The sequence below is a fragment of the Amphiprion ocellaris genome, chromosome 11 (genome assembly GCF_022539595.1).
Source record: "Amphiprion ocellaris isolate individual 3 ecotype Okinawa chromosome 11, ASM2253959v1, whole genome shotgun sequence".
In the NCBI taxonomy this organism is placed as follows: domain Eukaryota; kingdom Metazoa; phylum Chordata; class Actinopteri; family Pomacentridae; genus Amphiprion; species Amphiprion ocellaris.
In genome coordinates this window covers 24,679,448-24,707,284 of record NC_072776.1, presented here as the reverse complement: position 1 = coordinate 24,707,284, position 27,837 = coordinate 24,679,448, and the positions used below count along the sequence as shown (strand labels likewise).

General features: G+C 39.5%; 1 protein-coding gene across 1 annotated transcript in view; it reads left to right on the top strand.

Annotated features, from left to right (window-relative positions):
• slc15a2 (solute carrier family 15 member 2) overlaps positions 1-27,837 on the top strand; it is a 41,262-nt gene that overhangs the window by 428 nt on the left and 12,997 nt on the right. Inside the window, exons 3-14 of the mRNA XM_023274568.3 lie at positions 8,348-8,435; positions 11,591-11,732; positions 13,344-13,436; positions 13,834-13,933; positions 15,296-15,386; positions 15,468-15,545; positions 19,155-19,237; positions 19,436-19,519; positions 19,676-19,765; positions 23,678-23,722; positions 23,977-24,012; positions 27,213-27,301. Coding sequence (XP_023130336.1) covers positions 8,348-8,435; positions 11,591-11,732; positions 13,344-13,436; positions 13,834-13,933; positions 15,296-15,386; positions 15,468-15,545; positions 19,155-19,237; positions 19,436-19,519; positions 19,676-19,765; positions 23,678-23,722; positions 23,977-24,012; positions 27,213-27,301 — 1,019 coding nt within the window. The remainder of the gene's footprint in view (positions 1-8,347; positions 8,436-11,590; positions 11,733-13,343; positions 13,437-13,833; positions 13,934-15,295; positions 15,387-15,467; positions 15,546-19,154; positions 19,238-19,435; positions 19,520-19,675; positions 19,766-23,677; positions 23,723-23,976; positions 24,013-27,212; positions 27,302-27,837) is intronic.

Below are 27,837 nucleotides of genomic sequence, written 5' to 3'. Positions count from 1 at the left end.
AGTTTTAAAAAGCAGTTTTGATGCCGCGTAAAAAAGAAGAGCCGCGTGGACGCTTGGAGCGGAATTTGCTGCAGATGTCTGGAAATGAAAAGGGAGAGATGATGGGTTTTAGGTTTGAAAGTTGTAGGTTAAAGAGTCTGGAAGCTGTTTGTTGTGTTCAGCAGCTCTCACTGAACGGTTACGTTAAATTATTGGGGAGATGATGCAACATTCAGTCCCTCCTCTCGGGCAGAAAAACGCGTCCAGGCTGAGGACTGTTTGGAGAAAGTTGATGCTGCATGGCCTCAGGAAGATGTCCTCTGCAGACGGGTCGAGATAGAAAATCTGTTAAAGCGTTATTGCACAGAAGTTAAGCTTATTTTATCATGTTTAAAGGCTTCTAGAAAATAAATGTCCTCTTTATTTGATCAGTTTTGGACAAGTTTGTCTTTGTTTTAATTGCAGTGAATTCAGTTTTCCACTTCAGAAAGAGTCCCTGTTGTTAAAGAGTAATTTAGGGAGACAGTGACAGAACAAGGTCCATTTTAAAGCTTTTGATATCATGTGATTAACATCGGCAAATTGGCCTTACTGGGTGGATACAAAACTGTAAAACTTAGGTTTTCCATACTTCTTTTACTTAATTCTGCAAACAAAATAACATTCAACTACGCAGTAGCAGGAAGAAATCTTAGGACACGTATTGCACAGATAGTAAGAAAAATAGTTTTAATTGTAATTTTATAATTAGTCATCAAAACAACCTTTCACAAGTAAATTCAGAAAGAAAAACTGTAAAGAAAATTGTTAATAAAAACTATGAAACTCTGGTATGTCAGAGGGAAAAGGGCCCGAATATAATAATAATGGAATATAATACCATATAATACCATTCAAAAAATGTAAAATTGAGAAAATAAAACTAAAACTAAATTTCTATTTGGAGAAAAAAAAATTGCAGATTTTTGAAGTGGACATAGTCCACAGGTGTGGCCTGTTTTATTTTATTTTATCACAGTCAACATGTAAAATAATATTTTTTTCTGAGATTTTACTGAATATTAACAGTAATTTTTTTCTTGCAATTAATGGCAAATGTCTGTAAAATAACTATATTTTCCTTTAATTTAAAAGCAGTAAGAAATAGTGTAATATAATGGTCAAATTTTGCAAAAGAACAAATTATCATAAAAAAAACTAAAGTTTTTTGATGAAGACATTATTCACATTTATGGCCTGTTATTTAGTGGTAAGAATGTAAATTAATATTTGTTTTCTGTGATTTTGCCAATGATCATCTGTACTTTCACAATACAATCTAAATCTAATAAACAGCAATGAACTCATGAAAAATGTACAAACTTGTACAGTTTAACGATGTACCAAGTTAACTTTATTATGTGTCTCCTGATACAGAGTGACTGTGTGAAACTTGCTGAAATTGTTTTTATGTGAGGTAACATGAGGTCAGTGATTGTAGTGGCAGTCAGAAGCTGAAAGACTGAATAAATACTAGATAGATAGATAGGTAGATAGATAGATAGATAGATAGATAGATAGATAGATAGATAGAGTAAACCTTTATTGATCCCGCAACGTGGAAATTTACAGTGTAACAGCACACAATAGAAGAACAGTTTGAATAAAAAAGAGAGCAGCACACAATGCACACAGTGCATAGATATAAATGTTTTCTTCTTCTAGAAGAAAAAAATACAATATTTACAGCAAAATTTCTATGAAATTGCACAGCAACATTATTTACATTTTTATTGCACAGTTTGTAAGTGGGTGAACTGAAACTACTGGGAGCAGGCTTGATTGTAAAGTCTGACTGCAGCAGGAAGGAAGGACCTGCGGTATCTCTCCTTTAGACACCGTGGGTGAAGCAGTCACTGAAGGAGCTGCCCAGTGATGTTACTGTTTCCTGCAGGGGGTGGGAGGTGTCCTCCATGATAGTTAACAGCTTTGTCATTATCCTCCTGTCTCCCACCACCTCCACAGGATCAAGGGGGCAGCCCAGGACAGAGCTGGCTTTCTTTTCCAGTTTGTTTAGTCTCTTTCTGTCTGCAACCGTGATGCTGCTGCTCCAGCAGACCACTCCATACATGATGGCTGATGTCACCACAGAATAATAAAAGGTCCTGAGAAGTGCTCCCTGCACCCCGAAGGACCTCAGTTTTCTGAGCAGGTGAAGTCTGCTCTGACCTTTCTTCTAAAGTGCATTGATGTCAGTAGTCCAGTCCAGGTTCTTGTTTACACACGCCAACAAAATTGTTGGTACCCCCTCGGTTCATGAAAGAAAAACCCACAATGGTCACAGAAATAATTTGAATCTGACAAAAGTAATAATAAATAAAAATTCTATGAAAATTAACAAGTGAAAATCAGATATTGCTTTTGAACCGTAGTTCAATGGTATTATTTTAAAAAATAAACTCATGAGACAGGCCTGGACAAAAATGATGGTACCCCTAGAAAGGACTGAAAATAATGTGACCATAGGGACATGTTCAATCAAGGTGTGTCCTCTAATTAGCATCACAGGTGTCTACAAACTTGTAATCAGTCAGTTGGCCTATTTATAGGGTTACAAGTAGTCACTGTGCTGTTTGGTGACATGCTGTGTACCACACTAAACATGGACCAGAGGAAGCGAAGGAGACAGTTGTCTCAGGAGATTAGAAAGAAAATTATAGACAAGCATGTTAAAGGTAAAGGCTATAAGACCATCTCCAAGCAGCTTGATGTTCCTGTGACTACAGTTGCACATATTATTCAGAAATTTAAGATCCATGGGACTGTAGCCAACCTCCGTGGACGTGGCCGCAGGAGGAAAATTGATGACAAATGGAAGAGACGGATAATACGAACGGTAACAAAAGAGCCCAGAACAAACACTAAAGACATTAAAGGTGAACTCCAAGGTCAAGGTACATCAGTGTCAGATTGCACCATCCGTCATTGTTTGAGCCAAAGTGGACTTCATGGGAGACGACCAAGGACTTCTGTTTTCTCCGCTTTGCCAACTGTCTGATTGGCGAGCTGCTTCATCCTATTGAACTGCTTCTTCATTTTCACTCCTTTTCCAGTCGAGTCTTCCGAAGTTACGCTTCAAAACTGCCTTTGGTTTGTCATCAAGTTCACAGGGCCTCTCCCAGATTTCCAAGCTGTTGCTATGACAGGGAAAAACAAGCAAGAGCCATTGAGCCCAAAGCCAATTAAAAATAGTTTGTAGCCTCGCTAGCCTGTAAGCTATCCGTTGTTGAAAACAAATCATAAAAAAGCCAGACTGGAATTTGCCAAACTGCATGTTGACAAGCCACAAAGCTACTGGGAGAATGTCCTATGGACACACCAGACAAAACTGGAACTTTTTGGCAAGGCACATCAGCTCTATGTTGACAGACACAAAAATGAAGCATATCAAGAAAAGAATACTGTCCCTACTGTGAAACATGGAGGAGGCTCTGTTATGTTCTGGGGCGCTTTGCTGCATCTGGCACAGGGTGTCTTGAATCTGTGAAGGGTACAATGAAATCTCATGACTATCAAGGTATTCTAGAGAGAAATGTGCTGCCCAGTGTCAGAAAGCTTGGTCTCAGTCGCAAGAGGATAATGACCCAAAAGACACAGCTAAAAGCAGCCAAGAATGGCTAAGAGGAAAACATTGGACTATTCTGAAGTGGCCTTCTATGAGCCCTGATCTAAATCCTATTGAACATCTGTGGAAGGAGCTGAAACATGCTGTCTGGAGAAGGCACCCTTCAAACCTGAAACAACTGGAGCAGTCTGCTCATGAGGAGTGGACCAGAATACCTGCTGAGAGGTGCAGAAGTCTCACTGACAGTTACAGAAATTGTTTGATTGCAGTGATTTCCTCAAAAGGTTGTGCAACAAAATATTAAGTTAAGGGTACCATCATTTTTGTCCAGGCCTGTTTCATGAGTTTATTTTATTTAAATAATTCTGTTAAACCACGGTTCAAAAGCAATGTCTGATTTTCATTGGTTAATTCTCATAGAATTTTAATTTATTGTTACTTTTGTCAGATTCAAATTATTTCTGTGACCATTGTGGATTTCTCTTTCATTAACCGAGGGGTACCAACAATTTTGTCCACTTGTGTAAGTGAACACCCAGGTACCTGTAAGAGTCCACAATCTCATTGTCCGTTCCCTGGAGTAGGACAAGTGTGTCTGTTCCTGCTAAAGTCCATCACCAGCTCCTTGGTTTTCACCGCATTGATCTAGAAGCAGTTCAGCAGGGACCAGTCCACAAAGTCCACAAAGATTAAGTTCTCTGTACTCCTCCTCATCTCCGTCCATGATGAGGCCGACGATGGCGGAGTCGTCAGAGAACTTCTGAAGATGGCAGTTTGTGGTATGATGGGAGAAGTCTGCTGTGTAGAGAAAAGAAAAGAAAAGGGGCAAGGACAGTCCCCTGTACTGCAGACCACAGTGTCGGACACACAGTCCCTGCCCTCACAAACTGTGGCCGGTTGGTCAAGTAATCCAGCAGCCACATTGTGAGGTAAGAGTCCACTCCTGTCTTCTCCAGCTTGTCCCTCAGAAGCGCAGGCTTGATGGTGTTGAAGGCACTGGAGAAATCATAAAACATGATTCTCACAGTGCTCTTCGTCTTCTCCAGGTGAGAGAGACATCTGGTGCAGGAGGTAGATCACTGCATCATCAAACCCAGTGCTGGGCTGGTAGGCAAACTGTAGCGGGTCCAATGATGAGCTCACCAAGGGTCGCAGATGACAAAGGACCAACCTCTCCAGGGTCTTCATCAGGTGGGATGTTAGTGCCACCGGCCTGTAGTGGTTGAGATCCTTGGGGTGCGAGATCTTCAGCACCAGTACCACGCAGGACGTCTTCCACAGCTGTGGTACTCTCCCCAGCTTCAGGCCCAAGTTGAAGACTTGCTCCACAATCCTGCTCAGCTTATCAGCACAGGATTTGAGGAGCCTGGGCTGATGCCATCTGGACCCGTAGCCTTCCTGATCTTCAGCCTGCTCAGTTCTCTCCTCACCTGGGGTGTCGATAGGGACAAGTTGGGGCAGGGGGGGCTGTGTGCTGGTTGCAAGTGTGGGGCCCTGTGGGGGAGGGGAGGTGTGATGGTAGGAGAACTGTGGTGGAGCCGTAAGGAGGGGGAATGCAGCGGGGGTGGTGCAGTCAGCAGGGAGTGCAGACAGATGCGGTGGTGGCTGCTGCAGGGTGGACTGGTCCGGGGGAGGGGTGGCTGCCTGTTCAAACCTGTTAAAGAAGGTGTTCAGGTCATTCATCCACTCCTGGTCCCGTCTCAGTTCAGTCTTGGGGTCTTTGTGGCCAGAGATGGTTTTCAGGCCCCTCCAGACCCCACTGACATTATTCTGCAGCAGCTGATCCTCCATCTTCTTCCTGTAGCTGCATTTCCTCTCTCTGATCTTCTTCCTCAGTTCTCTCTGTGCAGACCTCATCTCCTGACCTAAAAGCCCTCCGTTTGTCCTTTAGGAGAACCTTTATATCAGGAGTAATCCAGGGTTTGCTGTTGGCAAAACAGTGTACAGTTCTGGTGGGCACAGTGTAGTCAACACAGAAATTAATATCGTCCGTGATGCAGTGTGTTAGGTTGTTGATGTCCTCCCCATGATCCTCACACAACACTTCCCACATAGTCGTGTCGAAACAGTCCTTGAGACCTCCTCAGCTTCCTTGGACCATCTCTTGACTGTGAGGGTGACAGCGGGCTGTCTGTGTACCAGAGGTTTGTACACAGGAAGGAGGTGAACCAGGTTATGGTCAGATTTACTAAGTGGTGGAAGAGGAGATGATGTATATGCCATCTTGGTGTTGGCATAAAAAATGTCCAGTATTTTATTGTCTCTGGTATAGAAGGTGACATATTATGTGAAGGTGGGCAGTGTGGACGATAGAGAGGAATGGTCACACAGTAACAAGCTTGCTTGTTACTGTGTGTAGGACATCACAAGCAGAGTTCGCGTTAGCAGAGGGGGAAACGTACGCAGCTATCATGATAACATGCGAGAATTCCCTCGGCAGGTAGTATGGCCGAGAAGAAAGAGAACATTTAATTTTATTAAAATCTTAATGCAAAAAGATTGTATTTAATATTGATTAAGGCATAGCTCTCATTGCAATAAGTGAGGTGGATGTGACTTCCCCCCGAATACTTAGTTTCCGGCATTTTGCTGAATTTTCATGCACCAATTTGTTCCTTTTATAAAAATTAGTGGTGGACGCGATTAAAAAATTAATCTAATTAATTACAGGCTTTGTAATAAATTAATTGCAATTAATCTCATTTTTGTCAAACAGCAATATTTGACACAATAAGTAATTATTTTCAATTCAAATAAATTTTGATTGACAGTTGAATCAATGAATAGACATATGTGTGTATAATTTAAAATTAATACAATTTTAAAATGGGACATATAGAAAAAAGTGATTTGGATGATTTATAGCCTGGATTTAGTTTGTTTTGTCCAGTGTATGGCTATAACAAAAGCATATGTAGTTCAAGGACCTTCAGAAAGTTGAAAATCCACAGATTCATTCTATTTACATAGTTTCATGGGTCTGATGAATGGTTGCATTTTGATGGTTCTTTTTTTTAGGGCCATAATTTTTTTATTTATAAACAAAAATATTTTTTCAGAAACGAAAAGTTTATAATTAAGTTATTAAAAGATAGACATTTTTGTGGTTTAACTTATTACTCTGCCGAGGCTCCGCCTCTTTAGCAGTGTAATAACTTTAACCACAAAAATGTTTGTTTCACTTCTATTTATGTGCATTTTTCATCTGTCTACTACATTCAGATTACTGCAAAATCAAAATGTAATTATAGCAATTGCTATCGGGTTGAGGTCAGGACTCTGTGCAGGCCAGTCAAGTTCATCCACACCAGACTCTGTCATCCATGTCTTTATGGACCTTGCTTTGTGGAGGAAGGGGCCAGCTCCAAACTGTTCCCACAAAGTTGGGAGCATGGAATTGTCCAAAATGTCTTGGTATGCTGACGCATTCAGAGTTCCTTTCACTGGAACTAAGGGGCCAAGACCAGCTCCTGAAAAACAAACCCACACCATAATCCCCCCTCCACCAAATTTTACACTTGGCACAATGCAGTCCAACAAGTATGGTTCTCCTGGCAACCACCAAACCCAGACTCGTCCATCAGATTGCCAGATGGAGCAGCGCAATTCGTCACTCCAGAGAATGCGTCTCCACTGCTCTAGAGTCCAGTGGCAGCGTGCTTTGCACCACTGCATCCGACGCTTTGCATTGCACTTGGTGATGGATGGCTTGGATGCAGCTGCTCGGCCATGAAAACCCATTCCATGAAGCTCTCTGCAAACTGTTCTTGAGCTAATCTGAAGGGCACATGAAGTTTGAAGGTCTGTAGCGATTGACTCTGCAGAAAGTTGGGGACCTCTTCGCACTATGCGCCTCAGCATCCGCTGACCCCGCTCCGTCAGTTTACTTCGTGGCTGAGTTGCTGTTGTTCCCACACACTTCCACTTTCTTATAATGCAGCTGACAGTTTACTGTGGAATATTTAGGCGCGAGGAAATGTCACGACTGGATTTGTTGCACAGGTGGCATCCTATCACAGTTCCATGCTGGAATTCACTGAGCTCCTGAGAGCGACCCATTCTTTCACAAATGTTTGTAAAAGCAGTCTGCATGCCTAGGTTTTTGATTTTAAACACCTGTGGCCATGGAAGTGATTGGAACATCTGATTCTGATTATTTGGATGACTGAGCAAATACTTTTGGCAATATAGTGTATGTATATTGTTGAATAATGTCATTTGTAATTATGCAGTATAAGCTTAATCTGTAAAACATAAAACTTCAAAATGTACCCAAGTAGCAGCAAAACATTGCACTGAATTAAAATACACATGTAGTTATTTAATTAAATTCTCAAACAGGTGATATAAATAAAAACAAATGGAATTTAAGTACAATAGTTGGAAATTCCAGCTATTAAGCTGCAGGAACCTGCAGTCTATCTGATAATTGAAGGAATTTATTGGGTATTTTCCATCAGTTTGTTGATAAAGAAGCTTTAAAGCCATGAAACTCAATGATTAACTTCAGTATCTCATGAGACTGATTAACGGAACGAATGCATCATCGACATTCTTCTCATTTCCCAGTAGAATTTCAGTCAATGACCCGTGAGAAATGGTGAAACTATTGGTTAGATGTGTAACTTTTTGTTTATATGGGACAAAGAGAGCAGAGGTGTGACAGCAGATTATGAATTTACGGTCGTCTCAGTGCGGCTGTTTAATTAAAGTGTCACAATCAGTGTTGGATCTCATTCAATAAATATTCTTTGCTTCTTTTAGAAAATATGTGGAACCAACTACCCGCTCAGCATCTGCTTCATAGTGGTGAATGAGTTCTGTGAACGGTTCTCCTACTATGGCATGAAAGGTAAGAAAAAGTAAAGCCTGGGTGATAAAAGTTTGGACAAAAGAGTGGGTTTATTTCCATGAATCCAAAATCAAAACAGTAACAGAAACTAGGAGCACCTGGTGAGGGCTGTCGACTTTGGACAACATTACCTACTAGAATTAAATCAATTCTCTAATTGATTAAATGTGAAATAACAAAGGCTAATTGTTGGCTAAAAGCAATGAATCTATTACTGCATTTTGTTATATTTAAATGTGCTTGTGGCCGTGTCGAAGTTGAACAAACAGAATTAGATTTAAAATAAGATAAAAAATATATAAAAGCCGACAACGCCACCTAGGTTAAAAAGAGCCTAGGACTCGGTTTAAAAAGTTATACAGGTTCTTTGTAATCAGGGGTGAGCAGGGTTAAAAATCACAAACTCAAATTGATGTTAAATATCCATCCATCCATCCATTATCTATACACCGCTTAATCCTCACTAGGGGGTGCTGGAGCCTATCCCAGCTGACTCGGGCGAAGGCAGGGGACACCCTAGACAGGTCACCAGTCTGTCGCAGGGCTACATACAGAGACAAACAAACACTCACACATTCACACCTACGGGCAATTTAGAATGATCAATTAACCTCAGCATATTTTTGGACTGTGGGAGGAAGCCAGAGTACCCGGAGAAAACCCACGCATGCACAGGGAGAACATGCAAACTCCATGCAGAAAGATCCCGGGAAAGCCGGGACGCAAACCAAGGATCTTCTCGCTGCAAGGCGAAAGTGCTAACCACTACGCCACTGTGCAGCTCCTGATGTTAAATAATTTATTCTAAAAAAGAAAACTGGAAACCCAGCCCCAAGTCTCTCGTGGTGGTTCTGTCCGCCTCCGTCCCTGTCCCATCTTCCACGTGGCCTCCAAGGATGCAGACAGGGATCCTTTAAACAAAAAGTTCACAACAAGGGCTCCGTCACTCCACTGATCATGAGGACTTCATAGGAGACACCCTTCCTAACAAGTCGGCCGGTTAGCCTGACGGTAGTGCTCTTAAAAATAGCCCATCAACACGTTCCAACAACCACTCCAAGTCCATGTGCCACTCAAAAAAGAGAGCCTCTTGGCCAAAAAGCAGGTTTTCCTTCTCACACTCCACAGCACTGAGTGTCACTCAGGGCGTGATATAAAAGCTATACTAGGAATATCACTACACTAGCCAGGCTAACAACTGCAGCCTCAATAGCATAAAAGTGTCTCAATGGGTGAGGATAAAACTAATAAAAATTCCTTAAAAGAAGTTGAACAATAAAATCTACTGGTAAAAAAAGTTGTTAAAATGAATGGAGAGGATACTTAGCTCGAAGAGGGGTTCATCGCGAACACATCCCTCTACTTTCCCCTGTCACTTCCCCTCTACTCCAGACAGTTGATGCAGCGCCTTCTCTCTGTGTTGACGCCCAGCGTCCACCTCCTTGGTTCCTGTCCTCTCATCAAGTCTGCCTGGTCGGCGTTCTGCCGGCTCCTGGAGATAGCGTCCTGCTAACCTCCCCACGTCTTCTGCGGCTACGGTGGCGATGGTGGCCGTGGCAGTCCTCTCGGCTTGAAAGTTCGTCAGCTCCCCACTCCGTGGCATGTCTGCCTCCATGGTGTATCTTGCCCTCCGTCTGTCCTTCGTCGCGTCTCCTTATCACTACTCTCCTGCTGCTTAAAAAGTTTATGGACTGTCTGTGAGGCCTTCAGGGTCGGTCGGATAAAAACAATTCATACAATAAAACCCACTAAAAACCACAACAACAGGTTAAGAAAAAAGATAAAACTTGCGTTTGTCCATAAAAAACCGACCCTGTCACATGCTTCTATGTCTGTTGCACAATGTGGTTTTTTGAAAATAAAAGCTGGTTATTTAAACTGTGCAGCACTTTAATGCTCTGAATTGGAACCATGTTAAACTCGTATGTGTTCCTTTATGTATTCCTGTATTCCTTTATAGGCAGCCTGAAGAACAGGATTTGAGTATTTTCTTAGAGTAGCTTCAGGGTCTTTGAATTTAACTGCGAAAAGTCCAACACACAGAGTTATGATGCTCAGCTTGTTAAACTGGTTAAATGATTATCTGCTAATATAACGGAGAGATATGGCTGCTTCACATGACCTTATTTATACTCACATGTCTGTCTGTCACAATTCTTCAGTCAGTGTTGCTTAAACATACTATGCTGTTCGATATTTAAGTAGAGTACACTAGGGCTGGACCTGAATATCCGAATATTCGGTGGCGATGGTGGTATCCGAATATTAATTTCGAGATCCGAATATACACACACACACACACACCCCACCCTGGTTGGACATTGTCGCGCGACCGATATTCGCCTCGTGAATTCGCCCGACGTGTCGCCCCGTCGGACATTACGAACCAAGCCGAATATTCGGCTCCTTCCTCCGTTTGCTCACTGCCTCTGATGTTCCGTCCATCCGTCTGTCATCCCACTGGTTGTTGAGTTAACAGTGTAAGTTGTACTATGTCAACGTCACACAAGGTTAATAGTAAACATCCTCATGTGACTCCTGTTTGACTGTAAAGGCTTCTTTATTTAGAACACAGAACAGTTTAACATCCCCTTAATTTAAGTAGTTTTAAGGATAGAAAAAATACTTTTTCTAAGAATAATATGCAAACAAAAGACTGTGTCTACCAGGGCTGAAACAGTCATATGGAAATTATAGCAACACATTACCAAATAATGTTGATTTGAGAGGTTTGGTGGCTTTGGACAATTGAGGATCTCCCTAACATACAATAGAATAAACAAAGCTTTTCTATTTTGATTAAAGTTTGGCTCCAGAGAATGAGTTTGTGATGGCAGAACCACTAATAAGTCTGACTACCATTATTTTATCTCTCTGTAGATTTTAATGGGTTCAGTTTATGTGATTGATAAACTGACTAGAAAAACTCCAAGACAAACACCAGGTAAAGACGGTGCAATCATGTCCTGGACTTTATGAACTCAATAATATGATTGACTGAAGGTGTCTGTAACCATTTGACCAGCATGCAAAGGATTGTGGGATTCTTAGAGCAAATACTCCACTTATTCAGACAGGTTTTGTTGTGACGTATTTTGTTATTTTTACGTGGGTTCGTTCATCTTTTGATCTTTTTTGTATGTGTGTGATGACAGCACTGCTGACCCTTTACTTCGTCACCTACCTGCACTGGGACAAGGACCTCTCCACTGCTATCTATCATGCCTTCGGTGGCCTCTGCTACTTCACACCCATCCTGGGAGCTCTTATCGCTGACTCCTGGCTCGGAAAATTCAAGTAAATTCCTGTCTCCTTTAACTACAAATGCATGAAAGGGGCCATTCAACCTATAGGCTGCATAGAAAAGACAGATTTAACTGCCATGACTGAAAAGTGAAGCCAATGCAAAAGTTACTTATACCTGTATTCTTTCTAACTACCAGCAGGGGGCAACTCCTCTGATTGCAAAAAGAAGTCCAATTGTATAGAAGTGAGCCACTTTCTACTTGATTTGTTACATCAGTAAACATTTCCAAATGAGTTTGGCTCCAACCAGTAGTTTCAAGTCTCCTTCAATAGAACATGGTGCTTATTTTGTAGTTTATGGTCCCATTTAGAGTAAAATAGATGATAATGTGAGACATATGTTACGGTGTGGCTCCTTGTAAATAACATATTGAATAGAATATAGAACAGAAATTATTTATTGATCCCCTGTTGTGACAGTAGCGAGTAGAGAGAGTAAATTGACCACCACCACAAATACAAATTAATAAGAAAATAGAAAATTATACTAAGATGCAAAATACACAATGAAGTGTACTAAATGTTAAAAAAAATGTAAATGTAAAACTAAAAAACTAAACTGCAGCCATATAGGCATCCGTCTGTGAGTTCTTATTTCTTGCTCATCGTTTTAAACAACAATTTTTATTAGTTTGTTAAAATGCCTTGGTTCATATATGTTTGACACATGGTGTCATGGTACGGGGGGAATTTGAACCCAAGAGTGAGAGACACACAGAGCAGACGGCAGGCAGATGGAAAATTAACAGGTTTTATTTTACAAAAAAAAGAAACAATGTCAGTATGCACTGCATAGGCAGGATGATCCAATGCTGTGCGTAGTGCAGCGCCGGTTTTATGGCGGAGTTGATGATGATGATGATGATGATGATGATGATGATGATCTACAGGTGTGCGGCTCCCGCAGCTGCTCTCCATCCATGCTCATCTGCAGACGCACCGAATAGGCAGGAGCAGACAGTAGAAGGGAGTGGTCATGCTGGGGCCGTGACACATGGTTTATTAAAATAAGACTTTATCAATCCTTGAGTAGGCAACTGTGTCAGAACCAAAGTAAGCGCATTTTTAAAATTCCTTTCTTTTATCTGGAATCCATTAAAAGTAAGAATACCAATTATCAGAAAAATTCTGAACATCATATCCAATAACTGGCCAGCCCAATTTGCGTTGGAACCCTATTCCAAACTTGAGTCTTCAAATTGGCAGTCCGCAAACTAGTGAGTGTAGTCATGGTGGTTACAGCTATCTATTTTATACAATCTGTGGTCCAACCAAATTGAATGAACACAATCAGTATCAAGTCATGCAATTTTTTTTGTGCAGAGGTTTTAAGATTATATGTTTGTCACCCCAGTACAGTGAAAGTGTATGGCTTTTTTCAAAGTACAGAAAATTTTGCAGTATGGAAAATTGTCAGTGTCCCATAATGTCAGTTTATAATGCATCATGCAATATTTCATCCCTTCAACTAAAGAGGTTGGACTAAATCGACCAACACTACCTATTAATGGACATGAATCACTGTGATCACACATGGACTGAGTTTAAATAATAGTAAGAGTGTTCCTCTGAAAGTACATAATCACAGTTTGCTCCCAACAGGACCATCATCTACCTGTCCATTGTTTATGTGATAGGCCATGTAGTGAAGTCGGTGGGAGCCATTCCCACTGTGGGCGGCCGGGACGTGCACATGTAAGTTATCTGGAGCTGATGCAGTCACACAGTAATAGGCAAACTTTGATTGATTGATATTACAGAGATGTGAAAGTTGATTGAAAAGTGTGAAAACTAGCTAAAATTAGGCACAGTTTAGTTATGTTGTGTTAATGTTAATATCAGTGAATAAAGCACATTACAGCTACCACAGCCAGTGCTGCATCGGCCTAAATCAAAAGATGATAAATTCAGAGTTAAATACAGCAAAGGCAAGAAAAATTTGAGCAGAAGTAGTAAATATTTCTAATTTTTATTTGTTGAATAACTTCTGTCAACTAATTTACTTATTGCTAAGTATTACAATCTACCCTGCATTTCCATAATAATTCTCCTTTTGTGTCAGCAGTTTGTTATTATTTTGTGTTTATCCTAGTGCTTTGTCCATGTTGGGCCTGATCCTCATCGCTTTTGGCACTGGAGGAATCAAACCCTGTGTGGCAGCATTCGGAGGAGACCAGTTTGAGGATGAGCACGTGAGAATAATATGCACTTCTTCTTGAAAGCCTTTTAGTTTGTACTGTATGAAGAACACAGAGATAGAAAACTAAGCTGTGAAAGTCATGCATATGCTGGAAAAAAAAGGTTCAGTAAAAAAACAAAACACTAATGGAAGATTTTGTTTGGGTCATCAAGTAGAAAATGTTGTCAAAATTACTTTCAAACAGCTTCCAGGTACTTGTGAGTTTTATAGGGTGTGTAGCATACCCCCTTGATTGAAGGATGACACTTACTGATGAGTTTTCAGGTTTATTGACAGTAAACCCTCAAATTTCACCGTAAAAGCTAGAGAATACACAAAACAATATGTAAGCTAAACGCTATACTCTTGCAAACATTAACAACTTCGATAAACCTTAGCTTTAGCGATAAAATTCAACAAATTTCATGACTTGAATTGCTATTCTTTACACAAAAACATACCTTGTGCATCTTTCAAAGGGGCTGCTAAGTGCAAAACACATATTTAGGTGCTGATTTCTCTCCGTGCCCTTTTCCTTCTTTGTCTTTTTATTGCTGGTAAGCTTGTTTGCGTTTGGTTGCAACAGGATGTAATCTCTTCAAAATAAAAGCATCAACCGGAAGTTACATTTAACTGATTGTAAACAAAGGTAAAGCGCCAAAATAAAATACAGCAGTTATCTTTAGCAAATAAAGAAATGTACTAGGTTATTTACAGGGTGTATTTTTATGTGTTCTGCCCTAAAAGAAAAGAATAATGGTGTCTATAACAGCTGCTTCATTTTTGAGCCACATAAAAATTCAATGCAGCGTTACAGGAATATGTTACCGAATGAAGCTTTAAAGATTTAAGGATGAAAATACCCGGAGATCTGCTGTTCCTTGTAAAGCTTATATTAGCAGACTCTTGGCAATGAATTCTCCAATTAGATGGCAAAGGAGCTATTACAGTCATGCATTGTGCATTTAGGTGCACTAAATTTTCATATAAACACTGAATCTCAAAGGCATTTTAGTGTTCACATCTCGGGCTGTATGAACAGTTTTAGGATGTTTTTACTCCTTGTTTTGGATGTTGGTACAGTTAATCTCTGCTTTAGTCTAATCCTTATCAACAGCCTTGTTTCCAGCAGCAGCAGATGGCTGTTTTCCCCAGACAAGCAGTAATATAGTCAGTTTACACTACCTGCCTGACACTAAACAGCAGATAAACAAAGCAAAACAGTTGGCAGAACATGTTTCTCAAGAGTTATCTGCTGGAAATATAAACTGGCAGCTGTTAGCTGACCAAATGTAAATTTTGTAGTGTCCCCATTGATCCTGTTTTTACACGGTGATCACAGTTTAACTCCTGATTATTGGTTCATCACCTCTAGGTCAGAGAGAGACAGAAATTCTTCTCGATTTTCTACATGTCAATCAATGCTGGGAGCCTCTTGTCAACTATAATTACACCCATATTGAGAGGTGAGCATTCACAGTAATAAACTTCAAAATATGTTAAATACATGCCTAGTCTATTTGAATGACATGATTCTACATCTGCAGGTGATGTTCAGTGTTTCGGTGGTGACTGCTATGCTCTGGCCTTTGGAGTTCCTGCAGCTTTGATGGTTGTGGCTTTAGGTGAGTTTCTCTCCAGCTGCAGCATCATCCAATCACAAATATTCCTTAAAGCAGTAAAAGGAAAACAGTTCATTCATAGGTCCAAAAATTCTGCTAATACTATTTTCCCTTTGAGCCCTGCTTGTGTCAATGCTTTAAGGCCACTGCAGCCCCTGTGGAGTACCTCAAGGCTGCATTTTAGGCCCAGTGTTGTTTTCATTATATATCCTGCCCTTGAAGTCCATATTTAAGAAACACAACATTCCTTTCAGTTTTTTTTTGCAGATGATATACAAGTCTATCTGCCTGTAAAATAAGGACTTTTAAATAATAATTATAAGTATATTTGCCTTGACTTGGCAAAGTCGACCTGTTGGTCAGTCAACCGCTTAGACCTCAACATGTATTAAATGAAATATCAGGCAAGTTTGTCGAACATTTATGGTTTCCAGTGGATGAAGTCTTTGGTAATCAGCTAAAGTTCCCTCCGAGATCATCTGGAGGTTCAACCTTTGTGGCTTTCAGTAAAAAGTTTCAACAACTGATAGATGGATTGCTGTGAAATTTGGTGCAAATATTTATGCCCCACTCCAAATTAGTTGTAATAAGTCTGGTGATTCCCTGACTTTTCATCTAGCACCATCACCATTAAAATTGTTATCCATTTATTTAATTTGTTTATTGGAAACCACTTGCAAAACTAAGTGTCAGATGTACTTAGTCTTTTAGCTAATGTGAGAAAACTAACAAGTAGTGATCATGGTAAACATTATAGCAGCATGTTAACATGCATGCCACAATACAGTCTGACAGAGCAGCTAGAATGGCTGTAGACTGTTTGTCTTCCATTACATGTTTGGCAATTATTACTAAAATTAGGTAACTTGAGAGCCACGATAATGTCCTGAGGCAGATGTTTGACCTTTACTAGAAAAAGACAGTACTTGGCTGATTTAGCATTGCTGTCCCATACTATTGCCATATTTATAGTTAAGAAGAAAATTATCTGTTGTATTGCACACAGCATTAATTAAATTCAATAAGATTTTATTTATAGGGCGCCAGTTCACACCATAAGTCACCCAAAGGACTTCACATTTCTATAAATGAGAAGTCCATATAATATTACATTATAGAGAGAAACCCATGACTGATTAATGACTTTTTCCGTAATGATTGGCGACCTATCCTCCGCTGTTGCCTCTTTGTTTTGTAGAGTTCCCCAGGGCTCCATTTTGGGCCCTTTGCTATTTTCCCTTTATATGTTGCCACTGGGGTCAATTATAGCAAGGCATAATTTAGCATTTCACTGCTACGCCGATGATTTCCAGTTGTATTTACCGGTGTTCTCAAACAAAAGTGGTGCTCTTCAATCCCTCACAAACAGCATCAATGACATTAAGTCATGGCTGGGGAAAAATTTCCTCCATCGAAATGAAGTCAAGACTGAGTACATTTTATTTGGTGACAATGTTCTTGCAGATTCAGACTCTGTGTCTTCAAAATTAATACTGTCTGTAAAGAACCTCGGGGTTATTTTTGACAGCAGTTTTACATTTCTCAAACAGATCGACAACGTGGTCAGAGTAAGTTTTTATCAATTACGTCTTTTATCCAAAGTAAAGCCTTTTTTAAATTGCACCAACCTTGAAAGGACTATTCATGCTTTTATCAGCTCACGAATAGATTACTGCAACGCTCTTAATGTTGGTGTTTCCCAGTCTGCCCTGAGCCGCCTCCAGTTGGTGCAAAATGCGGCAGCCCATTTCCTGATGAACAGTTCAAGGCATCAGCACATCACCCCAGTCCTCTTTTTATTCCACTAGATTCCAGTTTCTTTTAGGATAGATTTTAAAATTTTATTTTTCGTTTTTAAAACCCTCAATGACCTTGCGCCTATTTATTTGACTGAGCTTCTCTCTGTCCAAAACCCTAACAGGGCGATAAGGTCCAGAAATCAGCTGTTTCTGTAAGTCCCTAGGGCCAGGTACAAACACTGGGGTGATCAAGCCTTTTCAGTTTCTGGGCCCAGACTTTGGAACAAAGTGCCCCCTGACATGCGCACCATCACCGACTTTGGCTTTATCGAAGCCCGGCTCAAAACAGATGTTTTCAGACTGGCTTTTAATACTCAGTAATGTGGTGACATTTTATCTTATGTTTTATCTGATTTTATTTGATTTTATTTGATTTTGTTTTCTTGACGTGTTCTATTGTTGCTTTCTTTTAATTTGCTTTTATTTCTAATTTTACTGTTGGATTTTAACTGGAAAGCACTTAGGTCACCTTGAGTGTTGTGAAGTGCTCTATAAATAAATTTTGATTGATTTTTGATTGATTGATTGATTGATTGATAATGACAAAGCCTCAAGCAGAGATAAGAAACAGGCAACAGAGGTCTGGTACTTGTTTGTTTTCAAACTTGTAGTCTTTAGCTTGAACTGGCGCTGACTCGCATGACATTACACGAGGTAATTTATCACAATTTGCACAGCTCCCTCTAGAGCTTCAAAACACATTTTACAACTTTTCTAAATGGACAGTAAAACTCCTAAAGAACTAGAAGCAGATTTTGTGTAAAATTAGTGGCCTTTAAAGACACTATGACCATGTAAATTATAGTGACTATAAATTAACAGTTGATTTTGACAGTAAAGGTGACCATAAATAAACTGTGAACTTCAGTGGAAATTCCAACATGTTACAGACAATGTTGAATGCAAAAGGAGTTATATGGGTGTATTGTACCTCTGTAAATTCAGTTGGGATATATTTGCTTTGTATTTGTCTTTTCTGGTTCAAAACCTAGGTTTCAATACTTTTTGTTAATGTGTCACCAAATGCAAATGTTCTAATGTCCAGTGCATCATTACCAACATTCAAACTGACTTTGGTGTCTTTAGTTGGTCTTAATTCAGTAGGTTTAGTGGTTTTAAGCAAGTTTTAAAATCTACAGCACAAATTTAAAATTCCTGATGCACTTATGGGCCACAAGCAAGACTAAAATTTTGCAGCCTATAAAACATTTAATAAGTTTCTATTATATACAAAAAAAATGTATTTAAAATGCTATAGCTGCAATAAGCTATTGGCTAATTATGCAAACTTATATCAGTGTCCCAATTAACTGTCACAGTCAGACTGTTCAGGCTGAGATCCGCATGCTGACGACGTATTTTTCCAGGCTGGACTCCCTCATGATCAAGGCCCGTCCACATACATCCTGACAGTCAGTTGTCTCTGAGTCCTCGTCACCCCTGATCCTCATGGGATTCATGCTTGGCTGGCTGCTCCCTGTGAAAACAAACTCTGATTTAGTACTAGAGAAGCCACAGACATATTGCAGCGAGGGTGAGACAGAGTAGTAGTTTTAGTGTTGGCAGCTTGAAGCCTGTTTACAACACGTTAGAATTTACTACCCCAAAGTGTTTCAGAAATCACAGGAGACGATAATATGTCTTTATAAGATAAGCGATTGCAAAATAGTGCTGTTTCGTGTTGTTAAGCTGATGTAAGCATATGGTTGTTCTGATAGCAGGCGAGTTTATTTGCAGGAGCCATTTCTAACACAAACTGTTCACTTCTTCACAACCTCTGACTCCAATGTAACTCTGCATTCATCTTTTGCAGTTGTGTTCATTGCTGGCAGCGGTATGTACAAGAAGAATCCTCTCCAAGGAAACATCCTGTTGGAAGTCTGCAATTGCGTTGGAGTGAGTCATCTCCCTCTTCTCCTCCAACGTATCTGAGGATTTAATAAAAGTGCAAACACACATTGATTTAGGGCTAATAATTGTCAAGAATCATTTTGGGATGTAATAAACATAAGAATGTGCACTTTGCTTCTACTTATTTGCGGTCTGTTTGACATTTTTAGTGTGGTTGTTTGATTTTATTTAATTTTTTTGCAGTTTGCCCTCAGAAACCGCTGGTACAGATCGAAGCACGAACCTCGGAGGAGCCACTGGTTGGACTGGGCCGAAGAGAAGTACTCGGTAACACCAGAGCACAACTGCTATTAGCTTTTCCACATAGAAATTAGCATCTGTTTGAGAGTCTATCTCAAGGATGGGACTTAACAAAGTTGAATGCATGTTTGTGTCTTGATTGCAGCACTAAACTATCTGGTCTGTGTGTTTCTGCATCAACAGAAGCGTCTGATTCAGGAGATTAAGATGGTTCTTCGGGTTCTGGTGCTCTATATCCCCCTGCCAATGTTCTGGGCTCTGTTTGATCAGCAGGTACAGGAAGACAAAAGACAACTCTATAATTTATACACTATGCACTCATGCCGAATGCGCTAAAGTTAGAAGAGGCTCTAGAGATGGATATGAATCTGAAATAGCTCAACAACGATGACTTCAATTTGGTTCAGACAGTCATGTTCCTGCAGGATGAATCTTAAAGACCCCATATTATGCACATTTATAGGTCTATAATTGTATATTTGGGGTCTACTACATACTAGTCTATTTACATACTGTAATGCCCAAAAAATATGTTATATTTCTCGGTACTGCACACTGTTGCATCATCTCTATTCACATTCTTTCTGAAATGCTCCATTTTAACTCCTGTCTCTTTAAAGCTTGTTTCCCAAAATGCCCAGTGTGCTCTGATTGGTCAGCTGGCCGAATAAAACAGGTCAATATTTGTCATACAATGTTTCTCATGTCCTTATAGGTCTTATAGCATTATATTGTTTGTTTGAGAATGTGTCAAACAAGCCAGGTGTTACATAATGATGTAAATAAGTAACAGTAGAAGAACCTGGACTTGAAACGAGGTGTTTCAGACAGATAAGAAGCAGTGTTTTCTGTGGGACAGAATAACTCTATTTGATGTGGACTTTGGTGGAATTTTTAAATACCCTAAAAAGATATAACACATTTAGCCCATGGGCCAGACCAGATATTGGTACCATCTCAGGTGACCAAACCTAAGTGGTACTAAAATGTACATTGGGTTAATATAAGTACATTAAGATGTGATAGCCTTTCCACACTGGCAGCTTTATCACTTATTTGTGAAACTGTCACATTCACCATAACTGCTGCATTGCAATCCATTTAACCCTCTGAGGCCCACAGTTGCAAAATTACATTTTTTTAAAGGCTGTCTAGCTGTACCTATTTCTGACTGAATGTAGACAAACACCACATTTGCCAGCACCCTACACTCTGAACTGCAAAATTGCAACATCTTTGGCAGGAAAATATTAATACTGTAAGACGTACCAAATTCCAAATTCAATCAATAAGTCTTCCACTGACCCCCCAGCTCTCTCTTTTGGAACAGTTTCAATCATTTTCCAAGTAAGTATTTAACCTGTAATATTTTTTTCTTCATCCTTAAAGATGTTTAGTGATAGACAACTCAAATAATTTTTAAAAAAAGTATAGTACAGTTGAAGACAAAATTACTAGCCACCCTATGAAATTTTAGTTATTTTTTTCCCAGAAAAAAATCTTAAGTGCTGTTAAACAGGTCAAGGAATTTTTAACAGCTTTTCCAAACATCCTAGTTTTATTTTGGATGCTTACATTATTTTACTTTGCACAGAGAAACAAAATTATTTAACAAAAACCAAGAACTACCAGGGTCAAAGTTATTAGCCCCCTTAAGAATTTACCTTTTTTTGAGCCAAAACACAAACCACTGTTGTCCAGTCATGTGCTTTAACTTTGCAGTGCTCACAGCTTGTAATCAATCAACCAATTTAAAAATGAGGGTTGTCGGTCACTATATACACAGTATAAAAACTGTGCTGTCACAAGTACCATGCCAAAAACAAAAAGAAAAAAAGAATTGTTGATACTTCCAAAGCAGGAGAAGGGTCTACAAAGTTATCACAGTGTTTCCAAGTGTCAAGAAGTGGAGTGAGAAGTCTCATCAAGAAATTCAAAGAGAGCCACACAGTACAGAACAAGTCTGGCAGAGGGAGGAAGCCAAAGATTTCAAAAACTGGAAAAAAAAAAAAACTTGTGAGAGATGCTAGAACAACTACCAAAACATTAGTGACTTAACCAAGTCAGGAGTTGTAGTGTCAAAGAAGACAGTCACGAGAGCCTAGCACAGAAATGGACTGAGCCCTAACCCTCCACTTCTACAGAAGAGACACCTTCAAGCCAGACTGAAGTATGCTAAGGACAACCAGGAGAAAGATAAGGAATACTGGAAGTGTGTCCTTTGGTCAGATGAGACCAAACGAGAGCTCTTTGGCCGTAGAGACGCTGCTTATGTTTAGAGAAACAAGGGAGAGGCGTAGAACCCAAAGAACACCGTCCCTACAGTTAAACACGATGGTGGCAGTATCATGTAAGAAACGAGTCCTACCTGTATTTTATGTTTTTGTCTCATTATGACCCTGTACTGTTCTCAGAAAATTACCTTTGAATCTGGAATAAGTGCCCACACAGCACAACAGAACAGAATTGATTAAAAATGTAATTAGAATAAAAACTGCAAGAGCATTTGAAAATTCGACTTAGTAATGGATATAGTCTTTGCAACAGTGTTTTTGGCATATGATCAGTTCTGGTAGCAGTCTGTTATAATTGGGTTACATTTTGAACTTTTTATCACAATTTTGGCTGTTTTGACAACACTTAAATAGGTATTTTGTATGATTAACTGGAAGTTATAATATGCTGTATCACACTGACCAAAAATCACAAGACATGGTTAGTCTTTGGTTTTTAACTTCAATAGAATTTAACTTTGAATCTGTTTGTCAAACTTTCACTATTCTATTGTTCTGTCCTGCTTACAGAAAATCTTGCTACCATAGCAACAAAATCTTTCTCAGTCTCATGTTTGTTATAGTGTTGTTCTGTGCTGTAAAGTTATTATACAGGTGATGATGTGTAGCATGTGGCATTGCTTATTTTTTCGTAATAAGGAAAAATCCCATCAAATTCCATCCTGTCGGGTTGATAGGACTTTTGGCTCAGACCCCACACCTTTTATTGTGGAGGCATGTCCATTAAACGAGTGATAACATATATTAAGCTGTGAGTCTGCAAGGGCTATCACATCAAAATGCAAACTAGAGACCTATAGCAAGTTAAAAATACCAAAAAGAATTGGTCACCTCGGGTGGTACCGATGCCTTAAATTTTGGGTCCAGGCCCATGGACTAACTGCATGAAAAGGAAAAAACAAAAAAATGCATAATATGGGCACTTTAAAAACTCTGATTATCCTTTAGAGTAAGTGACAAAGTAAAATTTTTTTTTTTTTAAAAAGGTAAAAGGTAAAGCATTAGTGAACTTTAAACGGTGCTGGTAAGCAGATGTTTGTTCGCACTGGACAGAGCGAAGTTAGCTGTGTCCAATTGTTTTTTAGTCTTTACTGTAAGCTAAGCTACCTAGCTTCCACTTGACATAAGAACATCTGTCCAGTACAAAGCGAAACAAATCCAAAATTCTGAATTCTTATTTTTAAAATGACAGACAAATACCACCCCACTTTTTACAACAACAAAAACTAGTGCACCAGAATAATGTAAAAGATGCTATAAAGACATATAAAGCGTTAAAATATTCTGTATCTTATTGTTTTCAGTACAGATTATATTGTACAGCTTGGACACAGCTAAAGTAGTCTGTAGTTTAGAGTAATAGCAATAAATTCTTGCGATTTTTAATCTGACTTCTATTTAAGTCCCTCTTGATTTATACATCAGACATTTAATCCAAGTATTATCACATCAGAAGCTTCATTTACCAAAGTACTGAGAAAAAGACATTGCTGAGTTTTAATTCACATTTCACATTCAATGTCTTGTGGCATAACTTTCTCACAAAATCTCATAAATATCTGTTATCTTCTCCTTTGGTTAACACTCCTACACAACCATCTGATTATGAAAAACCTCAAACCTGCATTCGACATTCCTGAATCTCATTCCTGCAGATGTCATTTTTCATTTAAATCAAATAATTAAATTAAATTGTCAGGAGAAAAACAAAAAAACAAACAATGCCACAAATTCTTTGAAAGCATGACAAAAGTTTATGGATTCTTTGTGATTATCCTTTTTAAGAAACCAAAGAATCTGCTTAGTTGAAGGATCATTTTGCAAAGCTAACAGTGAAGTTGTCACCTTAAATTGTTTTGACAGTAACAGTCAGTGATTTTCTTTATTACAGGGTTCCCGCTGGACGCTTCAAGCCACGAGGATGAACATGGCTTTTGTAAGAGTTTTCTTACATAAAGTAACAACATCAAAATTATCAAAAGCCTGATAACGTATCTGCATTTTGATATCATTAAATGAGTTTTGATGTTTATTTGATTTCAAAATCCGTCCTGGGTGTTGCTGCAATTTGTCATTTCACTCCAGGAAATTACATTGTTTATGGCTGTGATAAATCATGCAGTCGTTAGGTTTAGATTTATGATGTTCAATTTTAAGTGACTGTCCTATCATCGTTTTATTTTATTACAGGGAGATGCTTTCAGTATCAAGCCTGACCAGATGCAGGTATGTGCAGCCTAATTTAGTTTCTATAATATTAGCAATATGTTTGTCCAGATATAAGAAAATAATGAATAAGGTGAAAAGCCACCTTGTACCCCACCTAATATTTTCATATAAAGTATATAATGCATGTATATTCTCCCAATTCTTCATTAAAGCATCACAGTGAGTTCATTGTTGATCTTGGAAATAGAGGTTGAGTTCAGTAGATGCTTTTTAGTTTTATAGTTATCATATGGAAGTTACTTTTTCCCATCAGTAGTAGTAAATGGTAAATGTATAAATTAAAATATAAATTAAATCTTTTGTGTGTGTGTGTGTGTGTGTGTGTGTGTGTGTGTGTGTGTGTGTGTGTGTGTGTGTGAGGGGTGGGGTGGGGTGGGGTGGGGTGGGGTGGGGTGGGGTGGGGTGGGGTGGGGTGGGGTGGGGGGTGGGGGGGGGCGTATATAGTATGTGATGAATTCTGTGTGTGGTCAATATTTGGGTATTTTTTGTCACTTTGAAACAGTTAATTAACTACTGACCAGAACTACACTATTGTATTAAAGTATTCTAAAAGTGAGATTATTAATTCCTTCAAGTCTTGGAGTGCAGAGTTTTAAAAGGTCATAGCTCTGTAAAAAGTTAAAGACCCCCTGTTGTGAAGAGCTAATTTTTGTCTTGCTATACATATCCATTTGGTGTTTTTTTTTAAATTAAAATAAGCGCTATGGCTGAGCTTTTCTACCTTGAAACTACATTATACAGCAATGACAATATGAAAATCATACATTCAGACTTGCAGAGTTTTATATGTAACAAATCAATCATAAGATAAGATAAAGAAGCAGTTCTGTCAACGTGCAGGGTGAGGTTTTATGCATCATTATACTTCCTCAGAATCTACTCCTGGGTCAAACGTGTGGCTGAAGTACAGTATTTGAGCTCAAGCTGCAGCGAGTGGTGGAGAAAGAGAGGCTACAATTTCATAGATGTGCACATTCCAGACAAAGCAAAAGGGGTTCATTTTAAGCCATTTCAAGGCATGAAGGGGTTTGGAAAAACCTCTAAATATCTAACTTTGAGCTTTAATCAATAACCAAACAGGGACTTTAACAAGGACATGAAGTGAAACCTAAGAATAGATACGGGTCCAATAACTTACTAAAATAACCTGAGTTCTGTATTTTCCTTTCTTCCATTTGATAGCAGGTTATGTTTTCTGCACTTGTTTATAGGACATCTATCTTATATATACACCGATCAGACATAACATTATGACCACTGACAGATAAAGTGAATAACACTGAATAACACCTTCATCATTACACCTGTTAGTGGGTTGGACATATTGGGCAGCAAGTGAACATTTTATCCTCAAAGTTGACATGTTAGAAGCAAGAAAAATAGGCAAGCATAAGGATTTGAGCGAGTTTGACAAGGGCTAAATTGTGATGCTTAGACGACTGGGTCGCAGCATCTCCACAACTGCAGCTGGGGTGTTCCTGGTCTGCTGTGGTAAGTATCTATCAAAGGTGATTCTAGGAAGGAACAGTGGTGAATCGGCCACAGGGTCATCTGCGACCAAGGCTCATTGATGCATGTGGGGAGTGAAAGCCGGCCCATGTGGTCTGATCCAACAGACGAGCTGCTGTCTCTCAAACTGCTGAAGAAGTTTATGCTGCTTCTGATAGAAAGGCGTCAGAATACACAGTACATCACAGTTTGTTGCGTATAGGGCTGCATAGCTGCAGACCAGTCAGGGTGCCCATGCTGACCTCTGTGCACCGCTGAAAGACCAACAATGGGCATGAGAGCACCAGAACTGGATCACAAAGCAATGGAAGCCTGGTCTGATGAATCATGTTTTCTTTTTCATCATGTGGATGACTGGGTGCGTCGCTTACCTGGGGAACACATGGCACTAGGATGCACTATGGAAAGAAGGCAAGTGGAGACAGTGTGATGCTTTGGACAATGTTCTGGGAAACCTTGGGTCCTGCCATCCATGTGGATGGCAGGACCCAAGGTTTCCTACCTGTACCACCTACCTCAGCACTGGTGCATACCATGTACACCCTTTCATGGAAAACGGTATTCCCTTATTATGGCTGTAGCCTCTTTCAGCAGGATAATGCGCCATGCCACAAACAAAAATCATTCAGGAATGGTTTGAGGAGCACAACAATCAGTTTTAGGTGTTGACTTGGCCTCCAAATTCCCCATATCTCAATCCAGTCGAGCATCTGTGGGATGTGCTGGACAAACAAGTCCGATCCATGGAGGACCCACCTCTCAGCTTCCAGGACTTAAAGGATCTGCTGCTAACATCGTGGTGCCAGACACCACAGCACACCTTCAGGGGTCTAGTGGAGTCCATGAATCGATGGGTCAGGGCTGTTTTAGCAGCAAAATGGGGACCAACACAATATTAGGCAGGTGGTCATAATGTTATGCTTGATCGGTGTATGTGGAGGTGTGTCTGTGTCTTAACAAATACATATGAGGTTAAAGCTCCACTTTCACTTCCACTCAAATTAGATGTTTTTATAGTGTTTAAGATAAAATAGACTTGTTAGAGTAACAATAAACAAAGCCAACATGTGCCCATAGACACTTAAGTAATGTCTTACAATGCTTTAATGCACTGCAGCCATCTAAACTTCTTGCAGCTTTTCTGGTCTTTAGCAAGTGAAATATATGCTCATTTACACTGACATCATGTGACTGAGCTGCAAAGAACATTGCACCTTTAAACTATAAAATGTTAATGGTTGCCTGGTCTGTGAGATGAACATCAGTGTTCTGATATAGATGTCAACGCCCTAAAATACCCTTCAAGCTTAACGTCAGCTCTTCTTCCTTATAATCACTGATTTTAAATCTAGTGTACTTGATTGCACCACAATAAAATAGTAGTAACAGTCTGAAAACCTACCATCCAACCCTGATCACTGTTTTTTTTTTCATATTTTTCACTTCACATGAAAACACACATGTGCCCTGAAGATGCCTGATGTTTGACTAGACTAAGTGATGCCATCATTCTCACAAAAACACCTTTATAGCTGTGTATCCCCACCATCTCACCATTTCACAAGCAATACTGAATCTGAATCACTCTTGTTATTTGTGGATAACTGCCACCTTTATGATTTTATGCGCTTTAGTGAGCTTTTATAGAGTCATTTATAGACGTGTTTTTCTCTCTCGCTGTTGTCTAGATGCTCAACGCTCTGCTGATTCTTGTCTTTGTGCCCATCTTTGACCTCATCATATATCCGCTTGTTGGCCTTTGCAGAATCAAGATCACGTGAGTAGAATCAAAATTTTTTTTGTGTGGATACTCCCATGTTTATTGCAGCCATACACATGCAAGGAGCCTCTTAAACTGGAAAATTGAATTATATGACCTCAGAAATATGTCCCAGGGATACGCCTCAGGAGCACAGGTTAGTGACTGTGGGAAATATACTTTCCATTTACAAATGTAAAGTAGCTGATTGCATAACTTTGTTTGGAATACATGCTAAAAGTTGATTTCAGTAGTTTTTTTCTCAAGAAAAAGGAACTAAAACCGCTTTCAGATCTTATGTGGTATCAGGTGGTTCAGACACACAAATAGCATGAACCTCTTTTATTACGTGTGATTTTCTATTTGTGTTTTAGAGATTAGCTCAGGTTGTAAAAAACACTTTTGCAGCAGATGGCACTGCATCAAAATGAGGTGGTCTCTTATCAGGCAGGATATATGATGTGGAAATCATCATTCTGATTTATAAAGTGATAAAGCATGACTTACCGGACAGAAAACACGCACTGGACTTACAGTCATGAATAAAATGCATG